Source organism: Pelodiscus sinensis, chromosome 19 (genome assembly GCF_049634645.1).
Source record: "Pelodiscus sinensis isolate JC-2024 chromosome 19, ASM4963464v1, whole genome shotgun sequence".
NCBI lineage: Eukaryota > Metazoa > Chordata > Testudines > Trionychidae > Pelodiscus > Pelodiscus sinensis.
The window spans coordinates 5,106,383-5,132,519 of record NC_134729.1 but is presented as its reverse complement, the minus strand read 5'-3'; the positions used below and the strand labels follow the sequence as shown (position 1 = coordinate 5,132,519).

Here is a 26,137-nt window from a genome sequence, read left to right as displayed (position 1 = left end):
CCGGTTGGCCCTACGGGTGCCCCTCTGAGGGTACAAGCTCCAGGAGGATCGGAAGGAGCCCCCCAAACTGGATAGCCAGCAGCGTGCACTGCGCCCCCAGATAGCACTCCCTGGACAGCTACTTCAACAAGAGATGATCCTGGGAGAATTCCACAGGGATCTCAACAACTTCCACCCCGCCATCAACCTGAGCCTGGGCTAGTCCAGAGATCCACTTCCTTGACACTGCAGTTAAATTACGGCCACATTTCCACCCCCTCACACCTGAAACCTACCGACTGTTACACTTACCTACAGCCTCTCGCTTCCATCCTCACCTGAACAATTGTTTACAGCCAGGCCCTAAGATACAACCGGATTTGCTCCAGTCCCACCAACAGAGACAAACACCTACAGGATCTCTGTCAGGCATTCCTAAAACTTAAATACCCACCTGTGGAAGTGAAAAAACAGATTGACAGAGCCAGACGGGTACCCAGGCATCTGCTTCTTCTAGATAGGCCCAAAAATCCAAAATAACAAAACACCACGGCTGTGTCTACACTGGCAAGTTATTCCGGAAAATCAGCCGCTTTTCCGGAAAAACTTGCCAGCTGTCTACAATGGCCGCTTGAATTTCCGGAAAAGCACTGACGATCTAATGTAAAATCATCAGCGCTTTTCCGGAAAAACTATGCTGCTCCCGTTCGGGCAAAAGTTTTTTTCCGGAAAACTGTTCCAGAAAAGGGCCAGTGTAGACAGCACAGTAGTATTTTCCGCAAAAAAGCCCCAATCGCGAAAATGACAATCGGGGCTTTTTTGCAGAAAAGCACGTCTAGATTGGCCACGGACGCTTTTCCGGAAAAGCTTCCTGCCAATCTAGAAGCGCTTTTCCAAAAATGCTTTTAACAGAAAACTTTTCCGTTAAAAGCATTTCCGGAAAATCATGCCAGTGTAGACGTAGCTCACAGAGCCCCCAACTTAAACCCCTCCAGCGCATCCTTAATCTACAGCCTAGCCTGGAAAATGACCCCTCACTCTCACAGGCCTTGGGGGACAGGCCAGTCCTCGTCTACAGACAACCCCAACCTGAAACAAATTCTTTCCAGCAACCACGCAGCACAGCTACATCCTAATCCCCCAGGAACCCTCCCTTGCAATCAACCCCCGTGCCCGGGGCGGCCCATGAGCCTAGGCAGACTAGGTGGTCGTCTAGGGCGCCACCGGCCCGGGGCGCCCGGTGATGACATCACGGGGCGCCCAGGTGCCCGATGATGACATCATGGCCATTGACAGCCATGCAGGCGGTGGCGCAGATTGTGCCTTCCGCCTGGGGCGCCAGCTGCCGCAGCCGGCCTTGGACCACTCCTGCCCATGCCAACTCTGTCCACACATCGACACAAGCGACATCATCACAGGACCTAACCACTAGTGTGATCTGTGCCAGCAATGTCCCTCTGCCATGTAACATTGGCCAGACCGGACAGTCTCTGCAACAAAGGATTAATGGACACAAATCAGATATTCGAAATGGTAACACACAGAAACATTTCAACTTGCCCAGGCACTCACTGATGGATGGAAAACTGGCCATCCTCTTACAAAGTAATTTCAGGAACCAGCTAGAGAAAGGGTGCGGAACTGGCCTTCATGTGCAAATCTATAATATATAAAGGAGAATGTTTGTGCGCTAATAACTTGGACACTATGGGTACGTCTAAACTACAGGCTTTTGTCGACAGAAGTTTTGTCGACAGATACTGTCGACAAAACTTCTGTCGACAAAGAGCATCTAGACTACATTCAGTTCTGTCGACAAAGCAAGCTGCTTTGTCGACAAAACCCTGTAGTCTAGACACAACTCTAGATGCAATAACACCTTCTGTCGACAGAAGGCGTTATGCCTCGTAAAATGAGGTTTACCAGCGTCGACAAAACTGCTGAGTTCTGTCGACGTTATGTCGACAGAACTCAGCGGTAGTGTAGACGCAGGTATAGTTTTGTCGACAAAAGTCCACTTTTGTCGACAAAACTCTGTAGTCTAGACATACCCTATAAGAGCTACCGCAACCAAACTTCGCATGGGATAACCTTTCATCCAGGAGAAGTTTTTAAGGTCCTGTGGGAGGGACGAGATGAGAGACCGATGCCTCTCCCCAGGGCTGCACGGAGCTTGGCAGTGCGGGGAGAAGTGGCTTCCCGGGGGAAGCGGTGGGGACAGTCGCTCACTAAGGCCGGCGGAGGGACAAGGAAGTGGAGGGCAGGCTCAGGCACCGGCCACAGGTGTGTGGCTTCCTTCCCCTTTCCTCCCCTCAGGCTCCTCACCTCAGTTATATCAACTTTCCCGAGCAACGCTGGGTAACTCCAGCTAGTCTGACATATTCGCCCAGGGATTGAACAAAGACACATCTTGGATGGGTCAGCCCCCAAATGCCATCAGAAGCTAAGTATCAGGCACTTACAGCCCACTCTACTAGCCTCACACTTAAACATGCATACACCCGCACGAACATGCTTCCCACCACACACCTACCTGCACGTGTTTCTAGACAAGCAAAGAAACACTGCCTGGCACACTCACATGGGTGTATTCCTGTGTGGGTGACACACGGCCAGGCAGCATGGCTGTGCACACACACATACACACCCCTCCTTTCCTTCCTCAGTCCCTCCTGGTGGCTTTCACAGAATCATGGAATCCCAGGGTTGGAAGAGACCTCAGGAGTCATCGAGTCCAACCCCCTGCCCAAAGCAGGAAAAACCCCAACTCGATCATCCCAGCCATTTTGAAGCCGGGACTTCAAAACCTCTAGGGATGGAGATTCCAGCCCCTCCCTAGGGAACCCAGCCCAGTGCTTCCCCCCTCCTAGTGAAATAGTTTTTCCTAATATCCAGCCTAGATTTCCCCCCTGTAACTTAGACCATTGCTCCTTGTTCTGTCATCTGTCACCCCTGAGAACAGCCTCACTCCATCCTCTTTGGACGCCCCCTTATGGAAGTTGAAGGCTGATATCAACCCCCCCCCACACACACACACACTCTTCTCTTCTGCAGTCTAAACAAGCCCAAATCCCTCAGCCTCATAGGTCATGTGCTCCAGCCCCCTAACAATTTTGGTTGCCCTCCGCTGGACTCTCTCCAAAGTGCCCACATCCTTTCTGTAGTGAGGGGCCCAGAACTGGACACAATACTCCAGATGTGGCCTCCTCAGTGCCAAATAAAGGGGAATAATCACTTCTCTAGATCTGCTGGCCATGCTCCTCCTAATGCACCCTAATATGCCATTAGCCTTCTTGGCTACAAGGGCACACAGTTCACTCATATCCAGCTTCTCATCCACTGGAACCCCCAGGTCCTTTTCTGCCCAACTGATGCTTAGTGAGTCAGTCCCCAGCCTGTACCAACGCTTTGGATTCTTCCGTCCCAAGTGCAGGACTCTACACTTGTCCTTGTTGAACCTCATCAGATTTCTTTTGGCCCAAACCTCCAATTTGTCTAGGTCACTCTGGACCCTGTCCCTGCCCTCCAGCGTATCTACCTCTCCCCCTAGCTTAGTGTCATCTGTGAACTTGCTGAAGGCGCAGTCCATCCCCTCCTTCAGGTCATTAATAAAGGATCTGATCCTTAGGTTACTCCACTTGAAACTGACTGCCAGCCAGACATTGAGCCGTTGATCATTCCCCGTTGCGCTTGACAATCTAGCCAGCTTTCTCTCTACCTTACAGTCCCTTTCTCCAAGCCATACTTCCTTAACTTGCTGGCAGGAATGCTGAGAGAGACCAGGGCCAGATTAAGGGGGCGGCTAGTCGGGCAGCTGCCTGGGGCACCAGCCTATGGGGGGCACATGCTTACAGCTGTAAGGGGAACCGCACGCTCAGGGAGGGGCGGGGGCTGCACATGCACTGTGTGCCCGGGAGGAGCAGTGCATGCACCGCGCACCCGCTGCCCAGGGCGCAAGAATGGCTCGAGCCGGCAGTGTGGGAGACCGTGTCAAAAGCTTTGCTAGAGTCAAGGTATAGCACATCCACTGACTTCCCCACGTCCACAGAGCCAGTTACCGCATCACAGAAGGCAATCAGATTGGTCAGGCACGACTTGCCCTTGGTGGATCCATGTTGACTAATTCTGATCACTTCCCCCTCTTCCAAGTGCTTCAAAATGGATTCCTTGGGGATCCCCTCCATGATTTTTCCAGAGACTGAGGCTGACTGGTCTGTAGTTCCCCGGATTGTCCTTCTTCCCTTTTTTAAAGATGGGCACCGCATTTGTCTTTTTCCAATCATCTAGGACCTCCCGATTGCCATGAATTTTCAAAGATAAAGGCCAATGGCTCTGCAATGACATCCGCCAACTCCCGAAGCACCCTTGAGTGCCTTAGATCTGGCCACCAGGCTCTGTGTATGTTCAGCTTTTCTAAATAGTTCTTAACCTGTTCTTTCTCCACTGAGAGCTGCCCACCTCCTCCCCTAGGCAGTCTGGGGGCTGACCTTTGTCTGGGAAGACAGAGGCAAAGAAAGCATCGAGTACTTCAGCTTTTCCCACATCATCTGTCACTAGGTTACCTCCCTCCTCCAGTAAGGGCCCCACACTCTCTCTGATCACCCTCTTATTGCTAACATGCCTGTAGAAACCTTTCTTGTTCCCCTTCACATCCTTTGCTAGCTGCAATTCCAATTGCACTTTGGCCTTCCTGATCGCTCCCCTGCATACTCGAGCAACATATTTATACTCCTCCCTGGCCACCTGGCCAAGTTTCCACTTCTTGTAAGCTCCCTTTTTGTGTTTAAGCTCACCAAGGATTTCCCCGGTAAGCCAAGCTGGTCGCCTATCATATTTGCTCTTCTTGCTGCGCATCGGGATGGTTTGTTCCTGTGCCTTCAATAAGGCTCGTTTAAAATACTGCCAGCCCTCCTGGGCTCCTTTCCCCGTCATGTTAGCATCCCAGGGGATCCTGCCTTATGCAGCTGATCTGGTCTAGAGCAGACACCAACCACATCACCCCTGTTGCTCCTGCCTCTAAACTTAACCCAAAGACTCTCAAGAGGTTTTTCTCCTGCTTTATACAGGAGCTCTGAGCAATCCCACTGCTCTCCTACACACAGTGCAACTAACTCCTCCTTTTCTCACCTGCCTGTCCTTCCTGAACAGTTACACGCTTCCCTGACAGTGCTCCAGCCATGGGAGTCGTCCCACCAAGTCTCCATTAGTCCAGCCACATCATAGTTCTTTGGTTGGGCCAGGGCTTCTAATTCTTCCTGCTTGTTTCCCCGGCTTCTTGCATTTGTGTACAGCAGAGTCTCCAGCCTTTCTAAGCATGAGATCCCTTTTTGAATTGAAGTAGAATCCAGGATCTAGCTCAGACCCAAACACCTTGGCCCCGCCTCCTTCGTGCCCCTTCTCCAAAGCCCCGCCCCTGCTCACTCCATCCTTCCTCACTTTCACCAGGCTGGGGCAGCAGGTTAGGGTGCAGGCTTTGGTCTTGGATTAAGGGATTTGGAGTTTGAGAGGGGCTCTGAGCTGAGCTTGGGGCAGGGAGTTGGAATATCTGAGAGGGTTCTAGGTGCAGGCTCTGGGTGGGTGTTTGGATGCGGGGTGCTCGGGGCTAGGGCAGAGGCTTGGGGTGTAGGGGGGGTTCATGACTGGGGTAGTGGGGTCCGACTGGGCACCACTTACCTCAGGTGGCTCCTGGGTAGTAGTGCAGTGGGGCTAAGGCAGGTTCACCCCTTCCCCCCTGGTCCCGCACCACTCCCTAAAGCAGCCAGCAAACTCGATTCCAACTCCTCTTGTGCCCCCCACTCAGGAGATAGGATACAGGGTGGGAGAGGGGGCACCTTGACATCAGCACCCTCCTCTCCCTTCCCTGCCCTGCACAGCAAGCAGGAGGCTGCTAAGGATGGGGGAGGTAGCTCCAAGGCAAAGGGCAGGAGATGTGCAGCTTTTTGTGGAGGGGCAGTTGAAGTGCTGACATTTGACAGCCTCTTGGCCAAACCGGTCAGGATCACGTGTCAGAGGCTCCAAGATCTCCCAGTAGATCCCGATCTACCGGTTGGTGATCACTGGTGTACAGAGACCTTAGAGAACTAGCTGAGTGCCCCACAGTCTCCGTACAAATTAAGGTCCTCCCTGGGCCTTTTCCTTCAACCGCAACACAACTTGTGCCTCAAACTCCTTGATCCTTCTTCCCAGCGCTACATGATCTGCAGGGACCCGCTCAAGGTCATTCTTGGCTGTATGGAGGGTTCCTGCATGGAGAATTCTGAGCTCAGATGGAGTCGGCGGAGACGGAGCTCAGGCGTCGTGCCCAGGTCCTGGGGCAGACGGTCTAACCCCTCAGGCAGAGCCCCACGAGGCTGCTCCGTCCCGAGAGCGCCCCCCGGGTTCTGGTGGGCCGCTGGCTCGAAACGAGGGCCTGGCCACGGAGCTTGTGCTACAGGTGAGGCGCAAAGCCAGGCAGACGGAGGCATCCTGAATACACGAGTGTGCAAGGCCCCCAGGTGCACGTTTGTGTCTGCACCTGCCTCTGGGGCGCACAGCAGCCGTGTGCTGGGCTGTTCACAGCATGTCGGGCAGGGCCTGCACTCCCACACTTGCCAGGCAGGGAGGGGCCTTTTCCATGCTGGCTTCTCTCGGCCACCCAGCAGGAGCCATCCAGAGGCTACAGTGTGGTGAGAGCAGCCACCGTTACCAGCCCTGGGTACCCCCAGGGTCCTGGCTCCTGTGAGACACATCCCCACCCCACCTGGCACCTCCACAGATCCCTCTCTGCCCCAGGACTCCTGCCTCCATCTCGCACCCCCAGGACCCCACAGCCACACCCTGGGGCTGTGGGACACGGATATCCACAGGAGTGCCACAGATGTATCCATCCCTCGCCGCCCGCGGCTAGAAGGGACAGCCCTGGCTGCTGGCCACATCCCAGCCAGCACGGCAGCGGGAAGTGGTTAGCTGGGGGGTTGGTCCCCTCTCCTCTGCTGCGGTCACTGCTGTCCCCGGCTGCCCTTCCCTGCAGCCCTGCCCCCGCGCCAGGCTGGTGGCTTCCACGCTGGCCTGGGTGGGGGTGGGTTTGTAGGCGCCCAGGGGAAAGCGTTTCTGCAAATCTGCTTGGCAGCTCCTCAATAATTCATAGACTGCTGGCGCGCTCACAAGATGCCCTAATTCCAAGGCCCGTTCGGCTGCAGGAGACGCCCCAACCTGTCCCTAGGCAGAGGGGTGAGAAGGGGGACCCTGCCCTCCCCACCAAGCCCTCCCCCCCCCAGGCTCCCATGCTGCAAACTCAGGGGGCTCTGAAATATTTTGAGGGTGGAACCGGCACATCCTCTGGTCTCTGTGCCGGGCTCCTGCTGCATTGGGGTGGGGCGGGGACTGCCTGCGCGGCAGGGGGCACGCATCACAGACAGACGCAGGGCCAGATCCCACTCTCAGCCGCGTGGGTGTAAATCTGGAATCCCGCCCCGACGCAGCAGGGAGCCGAGATCCCCCATAGGCCCTTCGCCGATGCCGAGCCCGGTGTGGGGAGACCAACTTCGAACAGGGGCACAGGCAGCATTTTCCTCCCATTCTCCCTCCCCCCTGGCCCCTGACTCACACCCAGGGCCGGTACTTGTGGGGCCAACTGCGCTTGGTCTTGCTCACGGAAGCATCGCGCTCCAGCCCAGCCTCGAAAGGAGCAGCCAGGGGAGAACCCAGGAGTCCTGGCTTCCAGCCCTCACCTCTGACGACCCTCCGCTCTAACCACTAGACCCTACTCTCCTCTCAGAGCCAGGGAAAGAACCTAGGAGTCCCAGGGCCCTACTCCAATCGGGGACAAACACCCCTTCCTGCATCACCAAAGCCACGAGCAGGCGGGGCTGGAACCGGGAGCTGCAGCAATGCCAGGAGCCTCATGCCAGGCAAGGCTTTTGCACTGGAACCCGGGCGCTCTGAGGAGGCCCCCCCCCCCCCCCCGGCCGCTGGGAGGATCAGCAAGAAGCGCTCCCCAGCCCTGGCTATATATAGGCCGTGCTGTGTCAGGGGACGGCCGGCGGAAATGCTGAATGCTCTGAAATTCCAGCTCGCCTGGCAGCCCGGACTCGGGTCAGGGGCCAGCCCCAGGCGGGCCAGACCCATTCAGGGGCTGGGGGCAGGCGGTGCAACCTGCTGGGATGCTCCCGGGACCAGCCCGTCGAGGGCATGGGCATGATGGAGCCACGCAGCCAAGCTGGCCTCCTCCACCAGGGGGCGTGGGGGTGACCATACCCCACCCTGCAGCCATCAGCCCCCACCCCCCCAACAGCAAAGGACCCACAGGAGTGTGGAGAGGCTGGTAGGACGGGGGGGGCTAGGACATCATGGCAGAAAAACAGGGGCCCAGCTGGCTCGAGAGGACCCAGAGTCTGACCCCAGCCCGGCTTGGCACAGGCTAGCAGGGCGGCCCGTAGGGGAGAACAGCTCAGCTCTCGCGTCCCACCCACACTAGGTAGCAGCGCTTCAGCTCCCACCCCCCTGGCTGGAGCCCCTCAGGCAGGTCTCTGCCTCTCCCCTGCAGGCCCGGCTGGGGCCAGCCTGCCACGATGGACCCTTTGCAAGCAGGAGGGAGCAGCACTCAAGTGCCTTTCCAGTCAGGCTGCCAAGGTCAGGAGCCTCATCCCCAGTGTATCTGTGGGGCGGGGGGGGGGGGGGGGGGAATAATGGAGGCCAGATGTCCTGCCCAAGATCACACAGCCTGGGACAGGAGCTTGACTACCAGCTCCTCCGGAGCAGCCTCCCACAGCCCAGAGGCCTCCCACAGCCCAGAGGCCTCGCTGCAGGCAGCCTGCCTCAGTTTCCCCTCAGAGCTCCTCAAATCAGTAACACCATTATGGGCTCTCAGTCAGAGCCCTCCATGGAGGCCGGGCTTAGTAAGAGATGTAGGCGGGTCCCACACAACTCCAGTAGGTCATGGACATCCCGGGGCTCTTGCCTCATCTCAGCCTGGTCATCTGCAGCCATCGCTCCTGCCCTAGCTGGGTCCAGTCCTGCTCAGACCAGGGCTCTACACTCCCACAGCTCTGTGGTCCTGGCTGGTCCACCCCCTGCCCTTCACAGCCTCAGCCACCAGCCCGCCTCTGGCTCTTTCTAGAGACCAGCTCAGGCTGCTAATGAGGGCCCAGGTGGGCTGGAATTGCTGCATTTTAAAAGGCCCAGGTCACTCTGCGACCCCCATGCGCTCTAACTACTAGACTCTATTTCCCACCTCCAGCAGGGATCGAACCCGGGACTCCTGGCTTCCAGCCCTGCCTTGCTCTAACCACTAGACCCTGCTCCCTGAGAAGAGCAGGTGGGAAGAGAGTCTCTTTCTGGGGGTGTCTGTCGGGGGCGGGGCATGCACCTCCCATGGGCTGTCCAGCCACCCACTCGTTCTGCTGCCAGAATGAGGTTTGCCCCCCCCCCCACCCCCGTCTGCCCGGAGTCTCTCCCTCTCTCCTCTTCTGGAAACCGAAGACACCTCCTGTCCCCGGGGCTGCATGCTGGCATCGCGGCGCATCCATTAGCCGCAGCGCCGGCCAGGCCCGCGGGCTCCCTGCTCTCTTATTTATGAGGCTGCTTCGCAAGAGCTAAGTGGAAAGCTGCCCCCCCGCCCCCGCCCCCGCCCGGGAGGCTCTTTGTCTCTCAAGTGGGTCGATGCAGCAGGAGTTCTGAGAAGGGCCCATCCCCCGGGCGAGCTGCGTGCGGCTGGCGCTGGGCTGTGCCGGGCGGGCGGGGTTGGGGGAAGCCTGGGGGGGGGGGGCGTTCAATCAGCATGAGGAGGCAAATCAGGCTGGAGCTGACGGGGGGGGGGGGCGTCCCGGTTCTGGATGCTGGCCCAGCCTGGTGAAGGATCCCGGGCAGCCAGGACCCCAGCGTCCGGTTAGCGCAGCTTGGCGGGGCCACAAGGACACAGGGACCTGGATTTGATGGGAAAGACTCCCCCCCCCCCCCCCGCATCACAGCACCCCCTGGTGTTGCACTGGGGTCAGCACTTCCTGGGAGAGGAGGAGCCCTCCATGCCCCCCCCCTCCGCACCCGGGGTTTCTGTAGACCTCTCCCATCCAAGTGCAGACTTAGCCCAACCCTGCTTAGCAGAGGGTGCCGACAGGTCTGCAGGCAGAGCTTGGGGGTTGCCGGGCATGATGGGGCCCTGCTGGCCAGAAGCTGAGCCGGGCTGGGGGCAGGCTCTGCAGTGGGGTGTTCCCCCTGCCCATGCTGGGTGGCACCCGCTAGGAACAAGGCCCAGCTCCCCGGCCAGACGTGCGGACCCAGCTCCCGGCATGGCCGGGGCCCTCTCTGCACTGGGCTAATGTGCCCAGGGGTCCCAGCCACTTGGACAAATGGGCTCCCTGCACTCCCACCCCGTCCCCGGCAGGCGTGCGGGCCAGAGGGGCAGGGCAGGTGGGCCCCGACCCTGTTCCCCCAGCAGGTGGCAGGGGTGGGAGCCTCTGACCCCTGAGACCCCCAGAGCACATCTGGGAAGGGGTTAGTGTCTGGGGGGAACAGCGCGCTCTGGGGGGGACCTGGGCCACTCAGGGAAGGTGGGCAGGCTCCAGCAGCCGGGAGGGGGAGCGGCAGGTAGAATGGGGGTGCAGGGGAAGCCGCTCGGCCCACGGTCCAGACACCCAGCTGTGCACATCAGCATAGGCCTCAAGCCACCTCCGGGCTCAGTGAATGGGCAGAATTGAGGACAAGGGCTCAGGAGCAGAGGGAAGACGCCCTAGGGGGGAGCTTCGGCTCTGCCTCTCTGGGTCCTTGAGCCAACACTGGGCCGGGTTGGGCCCCCCAAGGTGCTCTGCGGGGCTGGACCCAGACTGGGGAGAGGAGGCCTGAGCCTGCACCCCATCCACCACAGCACCCCATCCCACATGATGCCCACGTGAAATCTGTGCCCCATCCCATGCCCGCACCCCGTCCCACGCGACACCCCCGTCTTGTCCCACGAGAGCCCACGAGCCCGCGGCTGCTCGTGCACCATTCCGCCAGATGCTCGTGCACCGTCCCGGGAGAGCACACGAGCCGCTCGTGCGCTGTCCCAGGAGCTGTCCCGTGGGAGCCCGTGGGCTGGGCTTCCTGCCTGTGTCCTGTGAGAGCCCGGGAGCTGGGCTGGGCTGGGCTGCTCAGCCAGGCGCTGGGTGAGGAGGCAGCCGGTGCATCTCCTCCTGTGAAGCAGCCGCCCTGCATGTCTCTCTCCAATTCCAGTGTCTTCCTGCTCAACGAGGTAACGAGGGTCCCCCGGCTCACAGGACCACGGACCGTCCGTCTGTCCAGCTGAACTGCGCCGCTCCGTGGGTCCAGCAGAAAGGGGGGGGCAGAGGATGCACTGTTTGTGGGGGGGGTTGGATTGACCCTGAAAGAGGGCTCAGGCTGCAGACTCGGCTGCTAGAGGCTCCTGCCGTGTCCCCACCCCCAGCAAGAGGCTGCAGGGAGGACAGGCGGTGAGGGCCGAGGTGCCGGAGTCCGGGCACAGCATGGAGGTAGGTGGGAGAGCCGGGCTGGAGCTGGCTGCGGGGGGGGGGGGGGGGGGGGGGATGAGGGGAGCAGCAGGGCAGGTGCCAGGGAGTCCCGCTGAGGAGTGGGGGGGACTGAGGGCTCAGCCCTGCCCTGGGCGCTCACCTCTCACACCCCACTGCACAAACTCCCCCTGGGGCTGGAGTAGCCCCCAGGGGCACCCTGCTCCATCCAGCAGGGCCTGCAGGGCCTCCTGCTGGGGGAGGCTGGGATTGGACTAGCTGAGCACCTCCAGGCAGGGCACCTGCCCCTCCAGCGCCCCCTGCTGGGAGAGTCTGAGTGTGCAGGCTTCCCGCCTGGGGGAGCTTTTTGGATAACGGGGTTTTGGGGGCGTGGAGGGAGGGGGAGCTTGTCTGCAGCTTCTCCCACGGCAAGTGGCTAGTTCATCCCTATTAAATCAGCACTGGAACTGGGAGAAGAGGGAGCAGCCCCTGGCTCTGCGGGGGGAGGGGGAGCAGCCCCTTGGCTCTGCGGGGGGGGGGGGGAGCAGCCCCCTGGATCTGCGGGGGGAGGGGGAGCAGCCCCCTGGCTCTGCGGGGGGGGGAGGGGAGCAGCCCCTTGGCTCTGCGGGGGGGGAGGGGAGCAGCCCCCCTGGACAAGGGATTAAATTGGCCCATCCCCCCAGCCCTTCGGAGTGGGGGGGACACCGCTCTGTGAGGTGCCTGCGTGGGGGGGGGTGCACCCCTCTGCAGCCAGGAGAGCATGGGGGCAGTTCGGGGGTGGGGCAGCGAGTCCCCTGCCCAGGGTCAGGGCGATGCCCTTGTCCTGTTCTGCTGTGCGGGGGGGGGGTTACTGCTCTTCCCCCCATTCCTGTGATCGGCTGGAGAGGGGGATCAGGGTGCGAGCTGCCTTCCCCCCCCCCAGCGCGGGCCCCTCCCCGGGGACGCCTTCAGTCCCCCCCCCCCAGCCGCTAATAGGGCGCCGGGGCCCCTTAGTGGGGGAGGGAAGGGGCGCCAGCTGGCGCCGGGGCTGGCAGGGAGAGGCGGGGAGGGAGGGGAGGGCGCAGCGAGCGAGGGGTGGGGGGCGCGGAGCGGGCGCAGCCGGCGGAGGGGGGCGGCCACGCACCCGGGGAGCGGCCGGGCAGAGCCGAGCTGCGGGCGCAGGGAGCGGGGGGCGGCGGCGCGGGGGGGGGCTCGGCTCGGGCTCGCTGGCCCCGTCTATGTCTTTTTCTGACTCCAGCGCAACCTTCCTGCTGAACGAGGTAACGGGGCCCCCGCCCCCCCGTCCTGTCCCTCTCCAGAGCCCCCCCCGGCCCTTCCCTGCCCCCCGACCCCCCAGCGCCCCCAGACCTTCCCTGCCCCCCAACCCTTTCCCCGCCCCCCCGTCCTGTCCCTCTCCAGAGCCCCCCCGGCCCTTCCCCCGGCCCCCCAGCGCCCCCAGACCTTCTCTGCCCCCCGACCTCCCAGCGCCCCCAGACCTTCCCTGCCCCCCGACCTCCCAGCGCCCCCAGACCTTCCCTGCCCCCCAACCCTTTCCCCGCCCCCCCGTCCTGTCCCTCTCCAGAGCCCCCCCGGCCCTTCCCTGCCCCCCGACCTCCCAGCGCCCCCAGACCTTCCCTGCCCCCCAACCCTTTCCCCGCCCCCCCGTCCTGTCCCTCTCCAGAGCCCCCCCAGCCCTTCCCCCGGCCCCCGTCCATCCAGCCCCCCAGCCCTTCCCCCGGCCCCCCAGCGCCCCCAGACCTTCCCTGCCCCCCGTCCATCCATCTTCCCCAGCCCTTCCCCCCCCCCGGCCCACCCGCCCTTCTCCCCCGGGCTTGCCCATCGCTGTGCATGTGAATGGGATTCCCAGGGAGGGACGGGAGAAAAAATATAGATGGGCAAGGAGTGTTGGGGGGAGGGGAAATCTGGGGGACAGGCAGGCGCAGTCTGGGGGCAGGGGGACTGGGAGGGGGATGGGCGCCAGGCGGGGAATGGGGAGATACAGGGGCTGGTTCGGCCAAGGACCTTGGGATCAGGGGAGTGGGAGATCCGGGGGGCTGGGGAACAGGTGAATTGGGGGGGCTGTTGGAGCCTGGTGAGCAGGAGGGGGAAGAGGCTCATGGAAAGGAGGGGACAGCCATGGGGGGGGGCAGACAGCTGATGCTGCTGAGTGGAGGGTGGAGTTTGAGGCGGTTGGTTGGGGGGTGAGATTTGGGGCAAGGTGCTGGAGCTTCCCTCACACCCCCGCTCATTGGGCTGGGGTCCAGGGTTCCTGCCTATCGTCCTCTCACCAGCTGTTGGGACATGGGGAGGGGGTCTAGCCACTCTGGTGGGACCAGGCCCAAGAGTCGGGGGGGGGGGTACCAGGGTGGGGTGTGGCAGGGTGGTGGGTGCCCAGCTGGGGGGGAAATAAATTCTCTCTCCTCTTCCACACACCTCCTGCCTGCCCCCACTGGGCACTGGAGAGGGCCTGAGGGACACACCCTGGCCTCGGGGACTCGGGGCCCCTGTGGGGTGGACACCCCCATGCACTGCACTCACATGCCCCACTCCCGGCTGCCCCCAGCCTGCTTGGAAAGGCCCCAGGGCTGAGCGCGGTGCCAGGGCAGGCTGGGGCGTAGTTCAGAGCAGGGCCCCAAAGCTCTGGGAGCTGGGTGGGGCCCCCGGTGGGCGTGTCACAGACTCCCCCCCCCCCCGCCCTGCTGCAGCACCATAGAGGGTGCCACTCAGATGCAGCCCGCCTGGGGAATGAGCTGCCCAGGCCCCGGTTTGATCCCCCGTGCGTCAGGATGGCTGGGAGTGCGTTCTGGGGCAGGGTGCGGTGGGATACAGGGTGAGGGAGGGTTAGGCCGGGCAAGGACCAGGGTGTTTCTCTGCCTGCCCAGAGCCGCCATCAGCTGGTGGTGGGGTCTGCCGGGGGCAGCACGTTCTCTGTAGCTGGCTGAGTTGGAAGAGCAGGTTGCTGTCCGAGAAGGAAGCCCCCGACCCATCATTGGCCCCTCTTTGCTCTCCCTGTGCCCACTTGGCTGCTGATAAATGGCCAGCAAAGGACTCAAATGTTAATCACCTTTTTATTTCCGCGGAACGAGCTACTCAGAGGCTGGGAGTCTGGAGCCTGGCACTAGGTCTGTGCACAGAGAGACACGGATCCTGGCACTAGGTCTGTGCACAGAGAGACACGGACCCTGGCACTAGTTCACATGGAGGAGGGATTGTGGATCTGTGCACGGAGGGACACAGATCCTGGCACTAGTGCACTTGGAGGGGGGATTGTAGATCTGTGCACAGAGAGACACGGATCCTGACACTAGTTCACATGGAGGAGGGATTGTGGATCTGTGCACGGAGGGACACGGATCCTGGCACTAGTGCACTTGGAGGGGGGATTGTAGATCTGTGCACAGGAGAACACGGATCCTGGCACTAGTGCACTTGGAGGGGGGAACTGTAGATCTGTGCACGGAGGGACACGGATCCTGGCACTAGTGCACATGGAGGAGGGATTGTAGATCTGTGCACGGAGGGACACGGATCCTGGCACTAGTGCACATGGAGGAGGGATTGTAGATCTGTGCACAGGAGAACACGGATCCTGGCACTAGTGCACTTGGAGGGGGGAACTGTAGATCTGTGCACGGAGGGACACGGATCCTGGCACTAGTGCACATGGAGGAGGGATTGTAGATCTGTGCACGGAGGGACACAGATCCTGGCACTAGTGCACTTGGAGGGGGGATTGTAGGTCTGTGCACGGAGGGACACGGATCCTGGCACTAGTGCACATGGAGGGGGAATTGTAGATCTGTGCACGGAGGGACACGGATCCTGGCACTAGTGCACATGGAGGAGGGATTGTAGATCTGTGCACGGAGGGACACAGATCCTGGCACTAGTGCACTTGGAGGGGGGATTGTAGGTCTGTGCACGGAGGGACACGGATCCTGGCACTAGTGCACATGGAGGGGGAATTGTAGATCTGTGCACGGAGGGACACGGATCCTGGCACTAGTGCACATGGAGGAGGGATTGTAGATCTGTGCACGGAGGGACACGGATCCTGGCACTAGTGCACATGGAGGAGGGATTGTAGGTCTGTGCACGGAGGGACACGGATCCTGGCACTAGTGCACTTGGAGGGGGGATTGTAGGTCTGTGCACGGAGGGTCACGAATCCTGGCACTACTGCACATGGAGGGGGGAACTGTAGATCTGTGCACAGGAGAACACGGATCCTGGCACTACTGCACATGGAGGGGGGAACTGTAGATCTGTGCACAGGAGAACACGGATCCTGGCACTAGTGTAAGTCTGTGCACAGAAGGGCGCGTGACCTCCCTGCCCCACATGCTGTGGGTTGCTCCTGGAACCCCTTCTCTGCTTTCCCCCTCCTCCAGCTGCCTCTGCCTCGCCTCCTTCCCTGGCATCAGCTCTTTGTTCCCTTCTGCTCTTCTCTGCCTCTCGCTCCTCCTTGCCACGCCCCCTCCCCTCCCTGCTCCTTCTGGCCTCCCTTCCACGCCTCCCCCCAGCCACTGCCAGCCCCATCAGGCAGGTGCAGCCGGGCTCAGGACCTGCAGGGCCCCAGCCCAGCCCTGGGGCGGCCGCGGCTGCTCCGCCAGCCCTGGCTCCCCCCCGCCCGGCCGAGCAGGGTGGGACCAGTCGAGTCTGCGCCCGTCTGGGGAGCCATTCCCCCTCCTCCGCTCCCTCCTGCCTCTCCCCGGCCCCCGTTCTCCCGGGCTCCCCCATGTACGACGACTCCTATCTCCATGGCTTCGAGGACTCCGAGGTGGTGAGTGGGGGGCGCCGGCTTGGGGGGCTGGCAGGGAGCCCCCTCCCCACAGGGCTGGGAGCGAGAGGGGTGCTTGCCTTTGTTGGGGGCTTGGGGGCTCTGGCAGCTCTCCCCTTCCCCCGCCCTCCGGCTATTTCTGCAGCACCAGAGCAGCGGAGGCATTTCCAGCCCCGCTCCCAGAAGATGGGGAGATGGGCGGGGGGCTGGATGGTGAACAACACTTGGCACCTAGCGGCAGGCCCAGGGGCTCAGAGGCCTGGATGGGCACCTGTGTGTTGGCCTGGGGTGGGTGTTGCATGGGGCAGTGGGTTTCATCTCTGCACCTGGCAGGGGGGCACCAGGTTCGGGGGGCTGTAAGCGAGAGGTGCTCTTGGCATTGTCGGAAGGTGGGGGCAGGGATGCTGGGGGCAGCCCCTGGCTGGGGGTGAGGTGTCCTGCAAAGGGGGGGGCACTGTGCCCCTGAGCTGCGGGGGCCAGCTGGGGGGCACTGGGCGGAGGGTGCAGGAGAGCCCCAGGCTGTGCCTGTCCCAGCCTGGCCATAGGGGCTGCACTCGGAGCTGGGCCAGGCCCCTACAGCAGCACCCGCCCGGGACAGAGCCCTGTGCCCTCCCCGCACAGCTAGCCCCTGGGTCTGCGCCCGCCAGCCCAGGGAAGGGATGGGGGGTTGGGATCAGAGCTGGGGCAGGAGAAGGCCAGAGCAGGGGGGCGGGGCAGAGGGACCCTGGACAAGAGGGGGGCACAAGTGAGAATGGGGGAGTTGGGAGAAGCTGTGCCCATGGCTGAGCCTGGCTCACGCAGCCTGGCAGGGGCAGCTGGAGTCGCTCCCGGAGGAGGGGACGTGGGGGGGGGGGGAGGAAGCTGCTTTTCAGAAACAGAGCTGGGGACCTATAAATATTTCACTGCAGCTTCTGCCTTTGTTCTGGGGACGCAGCGGGAGCTGCTCATTTAACCAGGCGGCTCCCGCGGGAGGGGGCACAGAACCCCCCCCAGCTGCCCCCAGCAGCCACTGCATGGTGCCCTGCCTCGTGCACCCACACCCCAAGGGTCAGCTGGGAATTGTGGGGCTCATGGGGGGAGCTCAGCCTTGGGGTAAAACAGGGCTGGAGGTTCGCAATGAGTAGAGTGGGGGATTCTGGGGGGCAGGTGGTGATGGGAGGGCTGGGGAGCCAGGGGAGCCGAGGGGGCATCGGGGAGGAAAGTGCTGGGCAAAGTGGGGCAGGCGTCCCACCCTCCCTGGTCCTGCTCAGCCTGGGGCCAGACTTGGCATTTGTGGGCTGGGCGCTGCCCCGTGGGGCCGGGCACCCGTGGCGGGCACATCTGCTTAGCTCTGAGGTGTGTGGGCTGGCGCCAGGGGGGCCGGATAATCAGATGAAACAACAAAACGGCTCCCACTGAGCCAGCTGGGGCCTGGCATTTCCCAGGGCTGGCGGGAGCGTAGGTCACAGGGGGTCTGTGGTCTCAGCCTGCAAAGGGTTAAAGGTTCCTGCGGGGTCGGCATTTCCTGGGGCGCACGCAGCTGGGAAAGGAAGGGCCAGTCTCTGGGGCGCCCCCCTCCCAACACTGGGCTCCCACCTCGGACGCCCCGTCCTGCTCAGACCCTGATGTCTGGCCCAGCCGGCTGGGAAAGGTGGCGAGGGCCCCAAGCCCCGCCATACCCCCCCCAAGTCTCACTTCCGTCCTGGGCCAATGGGTAGAAACTCGAGCAAAGGATGGGGGGGGGGGTCACCTCGGCTTGTGGAGGGAAGTCACAGCTGTCCAGATGCCAGACCCCTTGGAGGGAGCCGACCAGCACGTGGCCGAGGCGACCAGCCGGCCAGTGGATCTGGATTTCCAGAACGCCGCTGCCAAGGTCCCTCATCCGAAGGCCTGGATGGAAACCAAGATGCCCTGGATGCCAGGGAAAGTCCTCTCCTGGGTCAGGAAGTGGCTGAACTTAGGAAAGCCGGGGGAGGAGCTGACCAGCCGGTCCTGGGGGATCTGTGCTGAGCCCCGGCTGCTCACGGCCACTGCTGATCCAGGGGGAGGGCTGCCCGAGAAGAGGCCCCGTTTGCAGAGGATACAAACCGACGCCAGGGGGTTCAGCCCCGAGCAGGCTGCGAAGAGCCACAACGGGGCCTCCCCAAACTGGCTGCCAAGGCGAGAAAATTGCAGATGAAATCCGATGCTGAGAAGTGCAGAGAAATGATCCCAACCCCCCACATACGGGGGGGGGGGGCAGTGGAGCTGGGACCAGCCGGCTCCGCAGAGCCTGGAGACCCCACGGAGCATGCTCGCTACATTTCTGCGCTTTGGGGCGGGGGGCAGCCTCTGTCCCCCCTCCCTCCCTGGCCGCTCCCTGGGATGTGCAGGCCTGTTTGTGCAGTCCCCTCCCCGGAGGCCTGGCAGGCGTGTGAGCGGAGCTGGCAGCCACGGCGGCTCAGTGTTTACCCCAAGCGGGCGCTGGCATGGCCGTGCCGCTGACTTCACCCTCCCAGGAGGCGGATTTACTCCCTCTGCCATCTGGGGATGGAACCCGGGCCAGGCACGGAGCAGATGCCCAGCAGGGAAGGGGGATAAGGGACCAACCCCCTGCCCCTGGACCAGGCTGCTCTCTGCGGGGAGGGCAGGAGGCCGAGCTCTCTGTGATGCTGACCCTCTGGCGGGGCACAGCAGGGCCATCTGATGCCACTAGGTGCTCCCTGCCTGCTGCCAGCAAATCCCTCAGGAGCCCTGCAAGCAAAGTGCCGGCCTTGGGCTCCCCCACGCCACGGTCCCCAGCCCCCAGTGTTGATGTGCTGGCCCCAGGTGATCCCCACGTGCAGACGTGTCATAAAATGTGGCCTTCCCGTAGCCTCAGGGTTTGCATGGGGGGTGCACGAGGGGTGCACGAGGGCAGCTGCAAGGTGCTATTTGTAATCACCTCGGGGCTGGCAGCTGCACCCACCCCCTGCCAAGTCCCCAGGAGGGCCCGTGGGAGCCAGTGCTGGCCATGGGAGCACAGCGCTGGGTGCACTTTGGGAGGGGGTCGGGTGTCTGGGCTCCAGCAGCGCAGCGTCCTGCGGCAATGGCACTCAGCTCCCTCCCCACAGGGCTCAGCCGATTCCTACACCAGCCGGCCGTCCCTGGACTCAGACGTGTCCCTGGAGGAGGAGCGTGAGACCGCCCAGCGCGAGGTGGAGAACCAGGCCCAGCAGCAGTTGGAGAGGGCCAAGGTAGCCAGGCGGGGCCAAGACGCGGGCTCTGCACAGGAAGGGCACTGTGGATTGTAGTGGATCACAAACCTAGGGCCCCTCCCCATAACCTGCTCCAGTAGCAGTATAGGGGCTTGGACACACACCGCTGGGCAGTGATGAACATGCACCTGCTTAACCAGATCATACTGGGGAAGGTCCCAGGCCCTTCTCCCTTTGGCCGGTCCAGCAGGGCATCCCCTCTTTCCACTGCCTGACATCAGGCTGGGGGCCCATCTAGCCTGGCCTCCTACCTCCTGCAGCTGCCAATGCCTGTGGGTCAGAGGGGAGTGGGATCCCTTCTACCACTGGGGCCATAGGCCCATGGGGGCACCCGGCTGCCCAGCACTGACCCCCGCCCCATGTCCCTGCTCTCCCCAGCACAAGCCGGTAGCATTTGCTGTGCGCACCAATGTCAGCTACTGCGGAGCCCTGGATGAGGAGTGTCCCGTGCAGGGATCCGCCATCAACTTCGAAGCCAAAGACTTCCTGCACATCAAGGAGGTGAGCCTGGCGTCGGGCTAGTGGGGGAGCGACTGGGAGCCCGGGGTCTGATGCTGGCCCTGCCACCAGCTCCCTCTGGGCCAGGCTGCCCTGAATCCCGTCCTTCCAGGCCAGCCGGCTGCCGTCTCAGGGCAGGGCTTGGTCTCGCCCCCTCAACAGTCCCTGTCGGTGTCTCCCCAGAAATACAGCAATGACTGGTGGATCGGGCGGCTAGTGAAGGAGGGGGGGGACGTCGCTTTCATCCCCAGCCCCCAGCGGCTGGAGGCCATACGGCTGAAGCAGGAGCAGAAAGCCAGGTGAAGGGGCCGCCGGGGGGGAATCTCTGGGCCCGTCCCCTGCAGCCTGGTCCCATGGGGTCAGCGTAGTCACGCCCATCCTTGCGGGGAGCCAGCGGCAGCACGCCCATCCTGCACCTCAGCAGCGCAGCCCGGAGCTTCCGACAGGCTCCAAGGCAGCTCCGTTACTGGCAGCAGTAGCAGGCTGTTAACCTGTGCGGGGCCCAGCCACGGGAGCAGGCGTGGTGCACGGTGTGTAGGCATGTCACACACCGAGCCGCCTGTGAATACTCCTCGCCCCCAGGCTGCCCCCTCCCCTGTGATTACCCCCCCCCCCCCCACCTCCAGGGCTTCCCTCTACTCACTGTCGCTTCTCCCCAGGCGATCTGGCAACGCCTCCGGCCTCGGCGACCCCAGCAAGCGGCGATCGCCTCCCCCGTCCTTAGGTAACGGCTGCAGCGCAGCCCGGTGGGCAGGTCCCACGCACCACTCAGCCCCCCCCCACTCCACAGCCCCTTCTGCATAGCCCTGCCCCCCACCAGGCAGGGCACAAAGGCCAGGCTGGAGGGGCCCTCTAGGGAATGGGTGGACTCGCCCCCTGGGGCTGGAGGGGCCAGAGCCATGAGCCCCACCCTGCCAGCCACCATGTCCTCTGATCCCCGGCCTTGCCCTATGGGTGCCCTGGGCACCCCGCCCCTGCAGGGATCACGGGCTGGCTCGGGCAGGAGCAGAGCACTGCTACAGCTCAGCTCAGCTCATGAGGCTTGGCCAGGCAAGCTAGCGCCTCCCACTGCAGTCGGGGTGACCCCCACTGTCCCCACACTGGGGCCCCCCCAGTCCCTCACTCGCTGCTGCTCCCAAATTGCTTTCACCAACCCTGTCTCTCCTTTCCTTTCCACAAGCTAAACAGAAGCAAAAGCAGGTGAGTGGCCGGGGCAGGTGCGGCCGGGTCGCCGGCAGGGGGTGGGGTGAGCTGTGCTCACACCCTGCCAGTTTGTGCGGCCACTTCTGGGGCGGAGCTCGCCTGCCCCGCAACTGCAGAGCAGCCGCTTGGAGCAGAGGGGCAGGAAAGCCCCCTTGGCTCAAGTCAGGCTGCAGGGTGGGGTTAGGCAGGCTCAGGGGCCTTGGCCAGGACACCTGGGCTGATGAACCCCAGCCTGTTGGTTCTGAGGCCCCCCAGCGCTGGCCATCCAGCACCCCTCTGCCCCCCCTCCCGCGCCGACAGGCCCTGACCTGCCCCAACCCCTCTCTCCCAGACAGAGCACATCCCGCCCTACGACGTGGTTCCCTCCATGAGACCGGTGGTGCTGGTGGGCCCCTCCCTGAAAGGATACGAGGTAGGAGGGGGCCTGGATGGAGCTTTGGGGGGGGGGATTTCCCAGCCGGCACTGGGGGGGGGGGGGGGCGTTGTCTGGCAAAAGGAAAGTGGATTGAGCTCTCAGCGGAAGCAGGAACCCCACTGCTTGGGGGGAGCCGTTTCTTGGGGGGGGCTTGTCACTAGCAGTGCCACATTGAACGGGGGCTCCCAGGGAACAGCTGGTGGGAGGAGCCCTCTGACTCCCAGCAGGACCCCATGTGGCAAAAGCTCTCCCAGGCCCCTGCCCCCGCCCCCACGCTGTCAGCACTGCTCCCCTTGCAGCCGCCGTAGGGGGCAGAGCCCAGGCCCTGGCAGCCAGTTAAGGGAAAGCGCCTGCCTGGTGAGGGCGGGAGAGGGGCTTTGACACACAGCAGAGCAGTTCAGATTTTCTCCTGCAGGGGTCAGCGGTGCAGGCAGTGAGCCCAGACATGCCGGTGACTCCGTCCTGGTCTGTGCCTGCCCCCCCACCCCGGGGGCTCGCGCCTCTGCGCCTGCCTGCCCCCCGCCCTCACGGGCCAACGTGACTGGAGAGCAGATGGCCAGGCCGCAGCGTCCTGGCACAGCTGCCATCTCCCTCCCTTCCCAGCTGGCACATCCTTCCCTGGTGCCATCTGCTGCCTGGCGGTGCCTGCACAGGAGGAAGGGCTGGGGCAGAACTTGGCCCTCGCTGACCCCTCTCTGGAGCACTAGGCGGGCCTGGGGCACCCCCTGCACCTGGGCTGGCTGAGCGTGCTGGGTCCTTCTGCCCCCAGGTGACGGACATGATGCAGAAGGCACTCTTCGACTTCCTCAAGCACAGGTTTGATGGCAGGTGAGACCCCCCGGCACGGTGTCTGTGCCCCCTGCCCCCACGTGCTTGGCGTTCCCCTCCCCAGGCAGCCCTGAGCCTGGCTGGGGGGGAGGGTGTCTCAGCCGCCTGGCCCCAGGGGACACACCAGCCCTCTCGCCCGCTCAGGATCTCCATCACCCGCGTCACCGCCGACCTGTCCCTCGCCAAACGCTCCGTCCTCAACAACCCGGGCAAGCGCGCCATCATCGAACGCTCCACCACCCGCTCCAGCATCGGTGAGTCCTGCGGGGCTGGGGCAGCCAGCCCACCCCCCCGGGGGCCTGGCCGAAGCAGCAGCCTGCCCTGGGAAAGCAGCCGAGTCAGACTGGAGGCTTCCAGCCCCTCCCCGAACCCCTGAGCGAAGGACTCAGCCCACCCCCCACCTTGGCCGGACGCCCCGGGGTCCTGGCGCCTGCGGGGCAGAGAACGGCTCCCTGGCCCAAGTGTCCCGTAGCCAGAGAGATGGGGCAACCCGGGGCTGCCAGGAAAGGGCACATGAGCTGGGTGCGACTGGGCTCACCCCCCCTCCCCAGCCACCAGGCCCTGAGCCCCACAGGCTGTGCGGCTCCCGGGGCAGAGCAGGAGCAGCCCCAGGCAGGGGGTGGGGAGCCACTGGGGCCCCAGGCAAGCAGGGGAGGGGAGCTCCCTCCCTCGCCTGCCAGGGTGGGGGGCGCCAGGGGGCTCACACTCTCCCCCCCAGCCGAGGTGCAGAGCGAGATTGAGCGCATCTTCGAGCTGGCCAAGGCTCTGCAGCTGGTGGTGCTGGACGCCGACACCATCAACCACCCGGCCCAGCTGGCCAAGACCTCGCTGGCCCCCATCGTGGTCTACGTCAAGGTGTCCTCGCCCAAGGTGAGCGAGGTCGCGGGAGCCCCGGGGCCAGGCCGCACCCCCAGGGCTGGCCTGGGACCGGGGGTCTGTTGAGCCCTTGTGGCACAGCGCCCCCTAGCGCCACGTTGGGGCCGGCCTGGCCACCTGGAGGACTCCCCCAGCAGCTCCGAGCCACGCCTGCCCTGTGCAATAGTGTCAGCCTGCTGCAGGCTCGCTCCTTTGCCAAGCCCACAGCTAGGCCCAGGAGTGGGGAGAACCTGGGGGTTGGGGGCTCTGCCCAGCTTAGGAGGGGGATGGAGGCTATTCCTGGCCCAGGAGTGGGGGTAGGAGGAGGGTTTGGCCTGGCCCGGCCCGGAGACGTGATGGGCTCTGCTCCCTGGGCAGGTGCTGCAGCGGCTGATCAAATCCCGGGGCAAGTCGCAGATGAAGCATCTCAACGTACAGATGATGGCTGCGGACAAGCTGGTGCAGTGCCCGCCGGTGAGCGTGGGGGTGGGGCGAGGGTGGGACCCTGCAGCCCTGGCTGCTGCGCCCGCCGGTGAGCGTGGGGGTGGGGCGAGGATGGGATCCTGCAGCCCTGGCTGCTGCACCCGCCGGTGAGCGTGGGGTTGGGGCGAGGATGGGATCCTGCAGCCCAGGCTGCTGCGCCCGCCGGTGAGCGTGGGGTTGGGGCGAGGATGGGATCCTGCAGCCCTGGCTGCTGCGCCCGCCGGTGAGCGTGGGGGTGAGGCGAGGGTGGGACCCTGCAGCCCTGGCTGCTGCGCCTGCCGGTGAGCGTGGGGGTGGGGCGAGGGTGGGACCCTGCAGCCCTGGCTGCTGCGCCTGCCGGTGAGCGTGGGGGTGGGGCGAGGGTGGGACCCTGCAGCCCTGGCTGCTGCGCCTGCCGGTGAGCGTGGGGGTGGGGCGAGGGTGGGACCCTGCAGCTCAGGCTGCTGCGCCCGCCGGTGAGCGTGGGGGTGGGGCGAGGGTGGGACCCTGCAGCCCTGGCTGCTGCCCGCTCCAGCCCCCCACCCCCGTCACCCCTGCACTGAGTGGGCCCTTTCCTGCTCCCAGGAGCTCTTTGATGTGATCCTGGATGAGAACCAACTGGAGGACGCCTGCGAGCACCTGGCTGAGTACCTGGAGGTGTACTGGAAAGCCACGCACAACCCGCTAGGCACCCAGCCGCTCCTGACGCCGCCCACCGCCATCCCCGGTCTGCAGGTACCCGCCCCACGGCCCCCCCCTGGCGGCAGCCCCTTCCCTCCCGGCCAGCCACTGCCCCACAGCCTGGAGGTGGCCAGACCTTGCTAAGCGAGGGGGCGTTGCAAAGCCCCGCCATGGCTGGAGCTCTGCCCAGGGCAAAGGGCTCTCCCTGGGGCCATGGGGCCAGGGCCGTGCTGGGCACCGTCCATCTAGCCCCCTCGCCTGCCTTGCCATGGCAGCCCCATCTGCACAGCGCTCTGAGTGAGGCATGCCCCCCCCCCCCCGGCACTCTGGGTGGGGCCCTGACTCCACCTCTCTGCCCCAGAACCAGCAGCTGCTGGGGGAGCGGAGCAGCGAGCCGTCGGACGAGGCGAGCGAGACCTCCCGCAAGACCTGGGCAGCCTCCTCCCAGTGCAGCTCCCAGCACCTGGAGGACGAGTACCCGGACGCCTACCCAGAGCTGTACCAGCCCCACCGGCACCACAACAGCGGCCTGCACAGCGCCAACGGGCACGACTCGCAGGACCGGCTGCTGCAGCGCGAGGCCGAGCCTAACCCCGAGAGGGACTGGCAGCGCAACCGGCCCTGGGCCAAGGACAGCTACTGAGGGGCACCGCCCAGCCTGCCTGTCTCCTGCCCTGGGCTCAGCGAGCCAGGGCCCCACTACGCACCCCTGCAGCGTCAGACCAGAGCCACGGGCCCCGGCACTGGCTGACCGCCTGCCCCCGTCTTCCCCTGGGGGCCCTGCTAGGTTCCCCCAGCAGCCCCCCTTGCCAGGCGTGCGGCGCCTCAGGCAGCTGGATCCAGCTGGCTGAACGGGTGGGGAAGCCGGCAGCCCCCCGCTCCCTCCCCTTGCTCAGACAATCTCCCTGGAGGGAAATGCCACAGGCCCCCTGCTGCTAAGTGCAGCTGTGGAGAGGGCTGGAGCCAGGACACCTGGGTCCTACACACCAGCTGACCCCAGGTCTCTGGGTTGAACCTGCAGAGATGGGGGCACTGCTGGCTACCAGCCCCCTGCCATAGGGCAGAGCCATGGAGTTCAGCTAAAAGGGCACTGCCCCACCCCTGCAAGCATGGGGAATCTCAGCCCGCCCCGGCAGGTGCTGCTAGGCAGAGGGTCCCAGGCAGACCTGCCCCTGTGCACTCACTCCCTGCCTGCCCTCCCCGTTCACTTTCCCAGCCCCACTGCCCCACCCCGTAACCACTAGTGCCAGCCACTGCCCCACGCAGCCTGGCCATACCACACCCACCGCCCTCCGCCGGCTGCACTGGGGACTGCGCCTCAGGGTGTGGCAGGCACTGGGCTGGGGCAGCAGGGGCTGCACTAAGGGGAGAGCTGGGCCGAGCCCTCGCACGGCCCGGAGGCAGGGAGCAGCCCCACACTTGGTTTGGCTCTTTCGTAGGAAGCACTTACTGCACTGCCGCCTGCAGCCTGTTTAACAAAGAAGCGTTTGCAGTTTAGAAATGGTCTGTGTGTGTCTGTCCGTGGGCAGGGCTGGGTGCCAGAACCCCCGGGGCTATAAGGGGCTGGGTGCCAGAACCCCCGGGGGTGGAAGGGGCTGGGTGCCAGAACCCCCGGGGCTATAAGGGGCTGGGTGCCAGAACCCCCGGGGGTGGAAGGGGCTGGGTGCCAGAACCCCCTGGGCTATAAGGGGCTGGGTGCCAGAACCCCTGGGCCTGTGCTCACTGAGGGGGTACAAGTCCCCTTTGGAAAGCCCCCAAATCCGTGCGGGGTAAAGCTCATTGTGGGCAGCCCAGGCAGCATAAG

At 63.8% G+C, this 26,137-nt stretch overlaps 1 protein-coding gene across 7 annotated transcripts; it reads left to right on the top strand.

The window, feature by feature from the left end:
* Positions 1 to 11,117: 11,117 nt before the first annotated feature.
* Positions 11,118 to 25,834, top strand: CACNB3 (calcium voltage-gated channel auxiliary subunit beta 3). 7 transcript variants are annotated; one of them, XM_075902001.1, is made up of 14 exons: positions 13,397 to 14,518; positions 14,554 to 16,179; positions 19,248 to 19,370; positions 19,770 to 19,892; positions 20,073 to 20,188; positions 20,549 to 20,613; positions 21,070 to 21,089; positions 21,424 to 21,504; positions 22,277 to 22,335; positions 22,480 to 22,589; positions 23,054 to 23,205; positions 23,569 to 23,664; positions 24,238 to 24,387; positions 24,695 to 25,834. In XM_075902001.1, the coding sequence occupies exons 2-14, from the start codon at positions 16,135 to 16,137 to the stop codon at positions 24,974 to 24,976; spliced, it is 1,422 nt and encodes a 473-aa protein (XP_075758116.1). In that variant the 5' UTR covers positions 13,397 to 14,518; positions 14,554 to 16,134; the 3' UTR covers positions 24,977 to 25,834. The 7 variants fall into 7 exon arrangements, 6 of the variants coding, with proteins under 6 accessions (XP_075758119.1, XP_075758118.1, XP_075758116.1 ...); XM_075902000.1 differs by having other exon boundaries at positions 13,397 to 15,483; positions 15,660 to 16,179; XM_075901999.1 differs by having other exon boundaries at positions 13,397 to 15,541; positions 15,660 to 16,179.
* Positions 25,835 to 26,137: the final 303 nt, after the last annotated feature.

Excerpts from the sequence above, each read along its gene's own strand:
- CACNB3 (XM_075901998.1), top strand. The coding sequence starts at position 18,624 with ATGGCCGTGCCGCTGACTTCACCCTCCCAGGAGGCGGATTTACTCCCT. Across the intron at positions 20,614-21,069 it reads ATCGCCTCCCCCGTCCTTAG|CTAAACAGAAGCAAAAGCAG; the intron begins GTAACGGCTGCA and ends CCTTTCCACAAG. Across the intron at positions 22,336-22,479 it reads AAGCACAGGTTTGATGGCAG|GATCTCCATCACCCGCGTCA; the intron begins GTGAGACCCCCC and ends TCGCCCGCTCAG.